Source organism: Erigeron canadensis, chromosome 8 (genome assembly GCF_010389155.1).
Source record: "Erigeron canadensis isolate Cc75 chromosome 8, C_canadensis_v1, whole genome shotgun sequence".
NCBI classification, from domain to species: domain Eukaryota; kingdom Viridiplantae; phylum Streptophyta; class Magnoliopsida; order Asterales; family Asteraceae; genus Erigeron; species Erigeron canadensis.
The window spans coordinates 31979250-31992280 of record NC_057768.1 but is presented as its reverse complement, the minus strand read 5'-3'; the positions used below and the strand labels follow the sequence as shown (position 1 = coordinate 31992280).

Genomic DNA, 13031 nt, shown 5'->3' with positions numbered 1-13031 from the left:
GAGTACCTACGCAAGCCGACGTCACACGACGTGGCACGCATCTTCGAGGCCCACGAGCTTCGACATCATATGCCTGGGATGCTTGGTGGCATCGATTGTACACATGTCGAGTGGTCGGCATGTCCTAGACGTTTGAAAGGGCAATACACGAGGGGTGACCACAACGGTCCAACTATTATGCTTGAAATCACCGCGTCACAAGATTTGTTGATTTGGCATGCTTTTTTCGGTGTCCCGGGGTCGAACAACGACATCAACGTGTTGAACCAATCCAATTTGTATGTCACATCCCGTAACGGAACGACTCCGGATTCTTCATTCCGCGTGAATGGCCGAGATTATAAACGTGGCTACTATCTTAGTGATGATCTACAACAAGTGGTCAACACTTGTTAAAGCATACCCGTATCCAACTGACCCTAAGGAAAAAAGATTCAAGAAATTGCAAGAGGCGGCGAAAAAAGATGTCGAGCGAGCTTTTGGTGTCCTCAAAGGTAAATGGAAAATTCTTCAACGACCTCTTCGACATCAAACGAAAGATAAAATTGGAAAGTATGTTCATACATATATTATCTTACACAACATGATCATTAAGAGGGACGAGAGGGCAATCTCACCGGTCCATATAATGGATCCGCCAGTGCAACCGGTGTTCGATGAAAGTGTGTATGCGGAGTTGATAGACGAAGAAGTTCACCATCGCCTTCGATATGATCTTACGGAGCACGTATGGGCTCAAGATTTGGCGTATCTCGATGATTAGTTTTTTTTTTAGTATTATGTAATGTTTCTTTTTTTATAAGTATTATGTAATGTTTATTTTTTTTTAGTATTATGTAATGTTTCTTTTTTTTTAAGTATTATGTAATGTTTATTTTTTTTTTAAGTATTATGTAATATATATATTTTTTTAAGTATTATGTAATGTTTCTTTTTTTTTTTAATATAATTAAAGGGTATGTTTTTTAATTTTAATATAATTTGTGATTTTGTTAAGTAAAAATAAAAAAGATGATGTGGAAATTGGGGTTGGGGTGAGTGGCGCCACCATTTTGGGATGATTTGGGGTGAATTGGGGAAGTTTGAGGTGAAATGTTTTTATTGAAAAATGGTAATGTGGAAATTTGGGGAAGATTGGGTTGGGGTATTCACCCCCACCCCCTAAAGCTTAACCCCTACAAACTTACAAACATTTTAATTATCTTTTGCTCTTAGTTGGTGCATAATCAAAATGTGATTACATTGAAAATAAGATAAGTATATTGTGTAAAAAGTATTACATGACAATAATTATGCAATGCAATACGGGTCGGGTAAATGGGTTCGGAGCGGGTTTCGGGTATACGGGTCAGGTACGTGAGTTTTCATTTAATACCATCCTCGGACTCGAACCCGTTAAAAAAACTAAAACCATCCCCATACCCGGCCCTAGACCCGTATACCCGGCCCAAAAATGTCGGGTTTCGGAAATCCCCATCGGGTCCGGGTTCATTTGTCATCCCTACTCAAAATGGGAAGAGTCGTTTACCAAGTAACAAGCGGTGTAACTGAAATACCTCCATGGACATTTTTGAATCTTTTCTGGTTGCCCCCAAAGATATTTATTCGGCAAGATTCGGATTCGAGCCCTCTTATCCAAGGATGTCTGTTCATTGCGCCATCTTGTTGGTGAATTATTGTTTTTTTAAAGGACAAACTATCATGCTTTTACACTTACAGATAAACAAAATTGAATGCTTAAGATGAAATATATGACTTCAAGAAAATAGTTAAACTAAGGGGGCGTTTGGTTCACAAAATGTTTTGGAAAAAAATGAAATCTGTTAAGGGAATTGGAATCTGAAGGAATGGAATTTGACGGAATGTTTTTGATTTTTTGAAGATTCAAGTGAGGGACAAAATGAAATTCCTTCCCTCATTCCCAAGGAATGGAGCATCAAACGGGGAATGTTTACATTCCAACAGAATGTGGTTCTTTCATCTTTAACCAACCAAACACGCTAAGAAATGAAATTCAATTCATATTCCATAAGATTACATCAAATTTTGTAAATCAAACGCGGCTTAAATAGTTACATATTACATTGAAATAATGTTCACCAGGGGACATGACTACAATTTAAACTATTAGCTCGATTTTTCTAATACACTGTTATTCAGAAACGATACATTTGTATTCTATGGACAAAAGTTGAATTTATATTTTCACTTCCAAAAAGGTTTAGCAAATTAATCTATATTGCAAATTTAAAACAACATAAATAAGAAAAATGACCAAGAAGGGAATATAGCCATTGAAAAGTACCAAAAAGGAATCCATATAATCACAAAATACACACTTAACTAAACAATCAAAACGTAACGTCACACTTATTTTAAATTTCGACATTTGACATTATATAATGATCTTATGAATTTCTACAAGTGGACCATGTCGTCTAAACTATGTCAAATACTCACTAAATAAGTTTATCTAATGGTCAAAAAACAAAAATAAAACAATGTTGTCATTACAATAAAGGAAAACACAAATGTGACGCTATAATCTGTTAAGATGGGATTTTGTCCTCAACTTATAATGCAAGTGGTACTTGTTGCAACATTATATAACGTGGTGTTTAACTTCGATCAAAGGCCAGTTAACCTATCACATTGCATATTTGCATGCACATAATAACAACGTGATTTTTAAATCAGACCAAAAGCCGCTTTATACTTACAAGAGCATATACTTGATCTTCGAATCATCCCCAAAACAAGCTTCAAAATATGATATATAGCACTTTCGTTTTAGAGACACAAGTGGTATATATGCCATACACAAAACGCCTAATTGTATATCCTGCTTTTCTTAATTTCAAATTAACTCTCCGGAACATGAGTATAAAATTTCAAAATTTTTGTCGTTACATTCTACCTAAATAACATTTTTTTTTTATCATTTAACTTTTTTTTTTTTGGTGCGCTTTTTGACTTTTGTGATTATTTAGGGTAATATGGATCGAAACGTTGTTCATCAAATTAACATGTATATTTTTCATTTTATTATTTTTCTCTTTTGTGATTATTCTTTTATTTTATTATTTTTTTAGTTGAGAGTTTATCCTCCCAGTAGGTATTGAGGGTGAGGAGGCTCTCTAGCGCGTACCTAATTAAGACAACGTAAGCTAGACCCTATGTTGTGAGCAAATAATCCGCACCTTAAAAAAAAAAGTAAGATATACATCTAACCTAACTAGGAAGAATTTTATTTTATGGCTTTACCCATCTAATCTAACTTAACGATGTACGAATGGATCATGTACTGCGCAATATATTATTTTGTAACACATGTTTAGCATAAATAGTACTCCGTTTTATTAAAAGTGTCATTTTGTCTCCATTTTTAAACTTTGACCTTAAATATATTTTCCGTGTTATATAAAACTTGATAAAATTTATATTAACTGAAAACACTTTTAAAACTCTATCGATCAATTCATTTAACTTTTATCAACTATTATCTAACACAATGAAAATAATTTTAGGTAAAATTTGGAAATGTATTTTGAAAATTCAAAAAATGAAACTTTTAGTGAGACGCAAAAAATATATTTTTTAAACATCTAGAATATCTATAGTTATAAAAGATTATCTTGATCAATAAAGATAATTTTAAATAATTGGGACACCAATGGATTGAAAAATGATCGAAGGTGTGTCCACACGTTCGAATTATGTATACACAAATAGAAAGAATAATTGCTTCCGGATTAAATCCTCTACCATCAAGTCGGTAATCGAAGGGTGTATTCGGGAGTAGCCATTATGTCCGATTAGTGGTAATAAAACATATAACATACAATCAGGAAAAACAAACACTATAAATATGTTGCATTTATTTATATTTTTAGTTAGTGTAAATAAATTAAAAATTTTGTCACGCTTTTATGTAGGGACGGAGCCATAAATTATTATGTGAGAGGACAATTTTAAAATTTGTTTGTGATACTTAGAAGAGACATATTTAGTAATGTAAAGAAAAATATGGACCCTAGCTTGAGAATAAAAAATGGACCCTCAAATAAATTATTACTCGCACTGGGTGTAACACTCACATTTAAAAATACTAATTTTTTTTTAATAAATAAAGACCACTATCAAACAAGGTCTTATTAAATGAAAACGTATTCAATCATAATATACGAAACCAAAAAAATATACTTTTTAGGAAATGATCTGTTTGTAAAAATATCTTTTTTAACATAACTATTATCATTATCATTATTAGTTGTTTATTATAAATATATATAATAATTTGAAAGAAAATAATTTTTTCATAAATAGTTACATTATTAATGTATTACACATTTACATACTCAAATGGAGAAAACTTTTTTTAAAACCTTTCTTTATTCTTTTGATAAAAATCTTTATTCCCCAATGAAAATATCTATTTCAAAATTAATATTTCGATGATAAGTGGACTTTTAAAAAATAAGCTTATAATAACGAAAGTAATATTTGTATTTATTTCTTACTTATTTTTTCTCAATTTTAGAAAATAATCACAAATATACAATTTAAATTGTGAAAAATTACATTGTACTAAAATTGGAGTGGGAGCAGGTGACCCCACTGCCCCCATGTTGTCTCCGTCCATGCTTTTATGTTTGTAAAAATATATAGAACTAAAAGTGTGTAGAAATTTATCCACACTAAAAAGTGTGTAGAATTAAAATTTCACACTATTTAATGTGACCTTTCATAATTATTTTGTAATACCTCATTTATTCACGCTACCTTTTTAGTTAGCGTGGACAAATGTAGTTTTACAAAATAATTATGAAAGTTCACACTAAAAAGTGTGAACTTTTAATTCTACACACTTTTTAGTGTGCATAAATTTCTACACACCTTTAGTTTTACATATTTTTAAACACATAAAAACGTGACAAAATTTTTAATTTGTTAACACTAACTAAAAATATAAATAAATGCAACATTATTTGTAATGAAAACTTGAAAGCTAAATCAATCATCATAAATCTAATAAATCTAGTTACATGCTTTAGCCAAATTAAACATACAACTTAACACTTAACTTGGTAAAAAATCACTCATAATATAAAAAAGGACATCCTTGTTAATTATGATTTCCTTTTTCAGCTCACGAATCAATAAACTTAAAATCATGGCGGTAATAATGTGGTGTTAGGGACGACTGTTGGTGGTAGGGGCGGCGTAGAGTATTGTAGATAAATGACGTAAAAGTAATTGATGTAAAAGATTAATGAAAATATTTTATAAGATGAGGGACTAGTAGGGTAATTTAATCATTAAGGACTTTTTAGACAATTCCCCTCATCGTTTAAAGAAGACTGTAATTCTGTTTTAGTTTATAGGTAGATATCCTTAAAGTTGGTAATGGTCCAGGTATAAACCGAGTTTAGGTAATATCAGCTCTGAACACAATTAGAAAAGTCAATCCTCAACCACATGGGTCACCATTGTCAGGTTACTTGGGCTTCTCCATAGGTATTGGAACTACTATTGTTAAGACTATCCGGGACAAGGCCATTTTTTTCACTTTTTTTGCTCTAGAACGTCTGGGAACATCCAAAACATTGCCCCGAGGGGAGTTCTATGTCAAAAAAAAAGGGAGGGCGTGGGGATATGGACGCTAGAATGGAAGGGAAGAAAACACACACGCAAGAGAGAGAGTGTGAGAATCTTTGTGAGTGTATGTTGGAACTTTCTTTTTAAAGCCTTACTTCAACAAATAAAAAGGAATGTCCCTTGATGATTGGACTGTCATGTGTCGCGATATGCTCCTAGGAGGAACCTTAAAGGGAAGGCTTGCTCCGGATAGTTTAACCATTTATAATTAAGTTACCAAATCTTAATATTGAACAATGATGAACTTCCAAATTCCAACTTTTCAAGTTTCCAACTTCTTCCAAGTTTAGAACATCACAACATACCCCATCCAAAACAAAAAGTTTATTCAAATGACAAAAAATAAATTACAATATCCATAACATAGAAAATATAGTATGACATCGATCTTCATGTCAAGACTTCATTCTAATATGCAACTGATAACTCATCGATCATCCTATCAATTAAGTATATATTTCAATAAGTTTACTACAACTTTAAATACTTCAGAAGAACACCATTAGTAAAAGAGTTAAAACATAAAATATATACGTAATGGTTCATGAACTAAATATTTACCAGAGTCAAACTGTTTGACAATATGCTTCGGACTCTTTTGAACAAGTTGTTGTAGTCTTGTAGATAAAGTATGATACAACATTATCAATACGGTTTACAAACAATATTATGAACACAATCAAATGAATTATTATCTTTCTTTTTTTTCTTTCCACATATACGTGTAATTTAGGAGTGAAATAAGATAAAACTTTCTTTTAAAGTTTAGATTTTGATTGTTGTCAAGAAATGTGGAATTTGATTGTTTATTATATATTATATATTTTTTTGTTAATAGATTTTGTCGTTATTATGTTCTTCAAATTAAAGTCAAAATAATATACAGGTTTTGAGAAATCAAGGTTTGAAAGTCTTTTGATGTTTCCATAATTCCATTGTCCAAGTCAACGAAAAGAATTTGGCAAGAAGTTTGACAACAATTTTTTCTGTTCAAGTTAATGGTTGATTGGAAATAGATAAATAAAGAGAAGTTAAAAAGAATATATTTTCTGCCACCCAAGCCCGCCACCATCATCGTTACTGCGTCCCTGTTGCTGACTCCACTCACGTCACCATCACACAACCGTCAGACCTCATTACCACCATTACCGCCGCATCAGACATATATATAGTGTGTATATAGTTATAAAGAAAACGTGTGATTTTATAATAAAATGTTGTTCAACTTAATGCAACCAAAATAAAATCACCAAGATTATCTATACTCATAACTTATAATTTTAACTTTCATGAAAAACTAATTTCCTCTTTCCACTTAAACATCCCAATCTAGTTGAATTAAATAACACCACAATCAAAAAGGGTATATGTGTGATGTGGATGGTGACTTGTAATTCAAAATTGAGGTGTTATTAAAAAAAAATACTGATTAGTGACGAAAAACATTTGGTCACTAATTTATTATAATAACCAAATTTTCGTCACTAACAATCAAAATTTGGTCATTATTTGGTTAGTTACCAAATTTTGAGTGGTCACTTTTCATCACTAAAGGTCCGTCACTAATTTTGTTTAGAGACAAAAAATGTTACTTTTTGGCCACTAATTTTGTTTAATGACCAAATTCAGCTTTTTTTTATGGTAACTAAATAAGGTTATTAGTGACCAAATTTAGGTTGTCACAAAGGAAAATGGTCATTAATCAACATTTTTTCTTGTAGTGTGTTAAAGGATATCTTTTTCGTTTTAATATTAAGACATTTTCAACGAGACCCAATTACAAGTCACCATAAAGTCGATAAAGAAAGGTTAATTTGTTTTGGACGGGGTTGAGCCTCACGTCACATAGCCGAAGCTAGGATGATCACAATGGAAGTTTCATGTGAGGGTGGTTCATCTTTAGTCTTTTGTATATGTTTAGTAGGTTAGAATAATAAGCGTATGATCATTTAAGTAACAAAAGTATGATGCGATCCTTACAATGCAAGTGGTGAACAAAAAGCCATATATCATATTCTTACATTCAAGATACTCTAAACAAATTAACTTTGTTTGACCACATATGTCGATGGGAATGAGAATCGACACAAGTATTGGCATAGTCTGTTGCTAAAATTATAATTGCGTGAATGATTTACATTTACATAATATAAAAGAAATCATTTCCTATTTTTTGAAACGAAATGTTTAAACGTTTAGAGTTTCTTTATAAAATTTTATTAATAAAATCAATACCGTCACTTAAAACATATAAGATTGGAGTAGTACAAGAGTAAAATATATTTGTAATTAAAATTTTCTACTGTATTCTTTTTTCTTTTCCCTTCATCTTTTAATGTTTTTTCTTGGTCGTAGAATCAGGTAAGACATATTCTGAAATTCATTTCCTTTGTAATTTGTAGTGTTAGATATATTTGGTAGACGGAAAAGAAATAGAAGAAATGGATATAGATTTATTTCTTTTGGTTGGTTAAGGGAATAAAATGCTAAATGCAAATCTATTTAACGTGCATAAAAAACTTGCACGTTTCATATTAAAAGTTCACCCTTGAATTTTATGATAAATATACAAATAATTTATGCACCTAAAGACTGTATTTAGCAAACCCCAACAAGGAAATGGAAACTCTTTGAGGGATTCATCTTACGTATTTTTATTTTACTCCAATTTGTGAAGAAATTAACAAGATATCTTTAAGTTTTGTTTATGTGAGAGATACGTTTCAAGTTACAACTAAATTTCATATGCCCTTACATTAATAACTTCGAATTACTCGTATTTAAGCACGTAAATTCTAAAACATCTAACTAATTAACGTATTTAATTGGAGGTAACGGAAAAAAACCTGAAATTTATAACAAACTTAAATGATAAGTAATTTATTGTACCTGAGTTCTAATTATACGAATTTTAGAGAAGGATAGTTTGCTGTGAGAAAAAAAAAAAAGTAATTTGTAATTGATGTTATCTATACTCCCTATATAAACAAACTACCACTTCCCCAAATTAAACACTCTACCTTTAAATTTCCTATTTTACCCTTATAATTTACACTTTTCCAAACACTTTATTCCTGAACTTCTAAAATACCCTTAGAAAAATTTTATGCATCTATGTATCTATCATTTATTTTTTGGAATAGAGATGTTTGTGCGTTTAGATAATGGATATTGTGGTATGTTGATATTTCCAGGTTGTTCGCTATGTATAGTCATGTAGATTGAAAGTAGTTTTTTTTTTCAATTTTATTTTAATCTTTATAACGCTGGTTTGATAAGGGTTAGTTGATGTAGAAGACAAGATCTCAGTTTAATTTCTATATTCGATTAAAATCATTAGCCGCATCACGTGTATTTCTATTCAATACAGCCCATTGTTTTTTTGTTCATGATACCCCCACATTTAACCGCCTTTTTTTTTTTCTAGAAGTGTCGCTGTAACGAGCGGGTATCCCTCTAGTCATTTTATATTTGATGCATTTTTTTTTCTTCATAAAAAAGGTAATTTGTAATCGATTTTCTCATTTTATTTTCGATGCATTCTTTTCTTCATATAAATGATTCGTAAGAGCATGTGTTTAAAACACAAGTAATATCGTAATCATCTAATTAACCTAATTCAATAAGTAAGCATATTCTAAAAAAACAAATTACTAATTATTTTAGTACCAAAGAGTAAACACCTTTACATAGTCAACTTCATTGCCACAAAATCTTTTACTAATCACTAAACTAAACAATGTTCAAAACAAAAATCCACTAAACTAAACAAAGACAAAAGCTTAGCCTATATTTGAAAAAAGTTTTTTTTAAACGAAATCTGAAAGGTTTTTATTAAAGTCTCCCAAAAGTTCTATTTACTTATAAAATTTAGAATGTAAACTTTTGATACGAAAAAAACAACTCCATCTGTCCTACTAGAATTGTCTATTTTTAAAATTTTAAAGTTAAACTTTATCAACTTTAACTATATATATATTTATCTGTTTTATGTAATAGTTGATAAAAGTTATAATCATGAAATACACATCAAAAATATAATCAAGTAATATAACTTTGATCAAATATTATATTATATAATATAAATAAATATATTTATGGTCAAACTTTATAAAATTTAATTTTGAAAATTTTACAAGAATAAGTTTAATGAGACAAAAAGAGTAAAATTTTCTTACGCACGTTAAACGACGGTTGACGCATTAGAGTTTTACTCTAAAGCCCTCCTAAATTCCACCCCGTTTTAGTCACAATCATCTTCTTTTCTATATAAACCCCTCATACATCTTTATTTTTCTTTACACTATCAAACCAGACTCACAAAAAACACTCTACTTCCTCTGTAACAAAAAAAATGTCTTCCCCTGCATCTCTCTGCATTCCTAACACCTCTTCTGCTGTTCTCACCTTCCATCTCTTCCTCTACGTCGTCGTTTTCGTCTCCGTCTTTGCTTTTCTCTTAGCACCAGGCGGTCTCGCTTGGGCTTTATCAAAAGCCAGAACAAAGACCGCCATCCCGGGCCCATCTGGGCTCCCATTTCTGGGCCTTGTATTTGTTTTCACGTCCTCATTGACCCATAGAACCCTTTCTAAACTCTCAAAAACATTAAATGCCAAACCCCTTATGGCATTTTCAGTCGGGCTGACTCGGTTTGTCATATCAAGTCAGCCCGATACTGCAAAAGATATTTTAAACAGTTCTGCTTTTGCAGACCGCCCGGTGAAAGAGTCGGCTTACGAGCTGCTGTTTCACCGGGCCATGGGTTTTGCACCCTATGGAGAGTACTGGCGGAACCTTAGAAGGATTTCCGCCACTCACTTATTCAGCCCGAAACGTATCTCTACTTTCGGGCTGTTTCGAGAAAATATAGGAATCAAAATGGTTAAAAAAATTTGTCATGAAATGGACCATAATGGACATGTGGAAATTAAAAAGTTGTTACACTTTGCGTCCTTAAATAATGTAATGATGTCTGTTTTTGGAAAATGTTATGATAGTTTTGATGAAAATGAAAATGGTGATGGTTTTGAGCTTGAAAAACTAGTTAGTGAAGGTTATGAGTTGTTAGGAATCTTTAACTGGAGTGACCATTTTCCAATTGTTAGTTGGTTTGATTTACAAGGTGTTAGGAAAAGATGTCAACATTTGGTGTCTAAGGTTAACGTTTTTGTTGGAAACATTATTGAAGAACACAAACAAAAAAGGTGTTCTAAAGAAGGTGATGCTAAGGTTTTTGATGGTGATTTTGTTGGTGTTTTGCTTGATTTGGAACATGAAAATAAGTTGAGTGATGGTGATATGATTGCTGTTCTTTGGGTACGTTTATTTATTTATTTTTTAATTTTGTATGTAAATTTTAGTAATTTGTTTTGTAAATTAAAATTTTTGTTTTCGAATATTGTGTAGGAAATGATCTTTAGAGGAACTGATACTGTGGCGATATTGTTGGAGTGGATTTTGGCAAGAATGGTGTTACACCCAGAGATACAATCAAAAGCACAAGAAGAGATTGAAAAAGTTGTCGGGTCGGGCCGGCCTGTTTGTGATGCGGATCTTCCAAACTTGCCTTACCTCCATGCAATTGTGAAAGAAATTCTCCGTGTGCATCCACCGGGCCCACTACTATCGTGGGCTAGACTTGCTATCCACGATACTCAAGTGGGCCCGCATGTTATTCCAGCGGGAACGACCGCTATGGTCAACATGTGGGCCATAACTCATGATGAGGGTATTTGGGTTGAACCCGAAAGGTTTAACCCAGATAGGTTTATGGATGAGGATGTTTCGATAATGGGTTCGGATCTCCGACTTGCACCATTTGGTGCGGGTCGTAGGGTTTGTCCAGGAAAGGCAATGGGTTTGGCTACAGTCCAGCTTTGGTTGGCTCAGTTACTTCAAAATTTCAAATGGGTTGATTTGGGTTCCGGGTCAGGGTCAGAACAGAGTAAAGTTGATTTGTCAGAGTGTTTGAAAATGTCATTGGAAATGAAGAATCCATTGGTGTGTAAGGCTGTGGCTAGGGTTTGATAGGTGGCAGGAAAAGTTATTAACCGTAGTAGTAAAAAGTAATGTTAACCATCACTATCTACTTTTTATTTAGGCAGTAGTAGGAGTACTAGTAAAAGGGGTAATTTTGGAAGTTCAACAAGCTTAGGTGGGGTTTGGTTGTGGATTTGCATTTTGTACACAACTTTTTGTTTGGGACATATTATTAGATATAAAATGTATGTGTGCCCTTATATGAATGTATGTCATGCCCCTTTCAAGTTTATCTAATGATGATGGTCTTGTTATGGGAGCTCTCTATTTAGTTCAATTGTATTGTTTTTGGTTGTGAATTGTCTCACTTTTTTAACCATAAATAGTAATTTTTCTATGTTTCTTTCTAAGATTCCAAATTCTCTCATTTGGCATATGTTCCAATAAGGTTACACTCAACAACGACATATGTTAGTGGCAGATAATTTGAATATTTGATAGTAAAATGTGTCACCATGAGAGAATTCTTCCACTTTTCTTCTTTCTTTATTTATCTCTAGGATTGTCACTTAAGTTGTGTAATTTGGATTCTTGGTTGGCAAGTTCAGATTTTCTAACCTTAATCCCGACCCATTAGAAAATTACTTCATAAATCTCAACGACCCGCAACCTACTAACCCTTATTCAACCCGTGTGACCCGATTAATACATGGCTTATACATGTTGGATGATCGAGTTGACAAATCGATTTCGGATCAAGTGGGTAGGTTTAAAGTTAGAAGGTTTAATTAGAAACACCTGATAAACAAATAATGAATTAAATTAACTATATTGTGAAAAGTATTTGATAACCAAAACATCATAAGTCATTCCAAAACTTATAGTCAAATGCTTGTGTGGTCTATATCCAAAAGAAAATTCATTTAAAAAAGAACTTAACAGGTTGAGATTACACAATCATAACTCGATTTTTTTCAAGTTAATTTAAGGTCAAGCATTTAGTTAAATTGAGTATTGTCAGCTCGATTATCGTAACATTTATCTACAAAAATATGTTTATTTCGTTAGATATAAATGTATCGTTCCAAATTTATTGGGTGTGTCCACTAAAGCACTTATTTTATTGGTTACTAATGTATAATCTTTTTGGTTTCCCCAAGATATGTTTTGTGAAAAAGATATCGAAAACTGAAAGTGGAATGTTGGTATCGTTAGTCTTTTGTTTGTTTATTAACTCCATTAACGAACATCTTATTCATCTTTATTCTTTCATGCTTTGTGCTTATGCCATTTGCATTATGAAAGGCCATGCTCTATTTTAGTGTCAACTTCTAGCAATTTGGTAATAAGTTGCACATTATAATATACTATACTAATTTAGATAAATTTATAG

At 31.9% G+C, this 13031-nt stretch overlaps 1 protein-coding gene across 1 annotated transcript; it reads left to right on the top strand.

Annotated features, from left to right (window-relative positions):
* Window positions 1-9971: 9971 nt before the first annotated feature.
* On the top strand, window positions 9972-11980 carry LOC122578458 (cytochrome P450 78A5-like). Its single transcript, XM_043750429.1, has 2 exons — window positions 9972-10975; window positions 11066-11980. The coding sequence occupies exons 1-2, from the start codon at window positions 10013-10015 to the stop codon at window positions 11684-11686; spliced, it is 1584 nt and encodes a 527-aa protein (XP_043606364.1). The 5' UTR covers window positions 9972-10012; the 3' UTR covers window positions 11687-11980.
* The last annotated feature ends 1051 nt before the right edge of the window (window positions 11981-13031 follow it).

Bases quoted from the DNA above. Each gene is read 5' to 3' on its own strand.
- LOC122578458 (XM_043750429.1), top strand. From the start codon at position 10,013: ATGTCTTCCCCTGCATCTCTCTGCATTCCTAACACCTCTTCTGCTGTT. The intron at 10,976-11,065 runs GTACGTTTATTT...AATATTGTGTAG, and splicing joins ATATGATTGCTGTTCTTTGG to GAAATGATCTTTAGAGGAAC.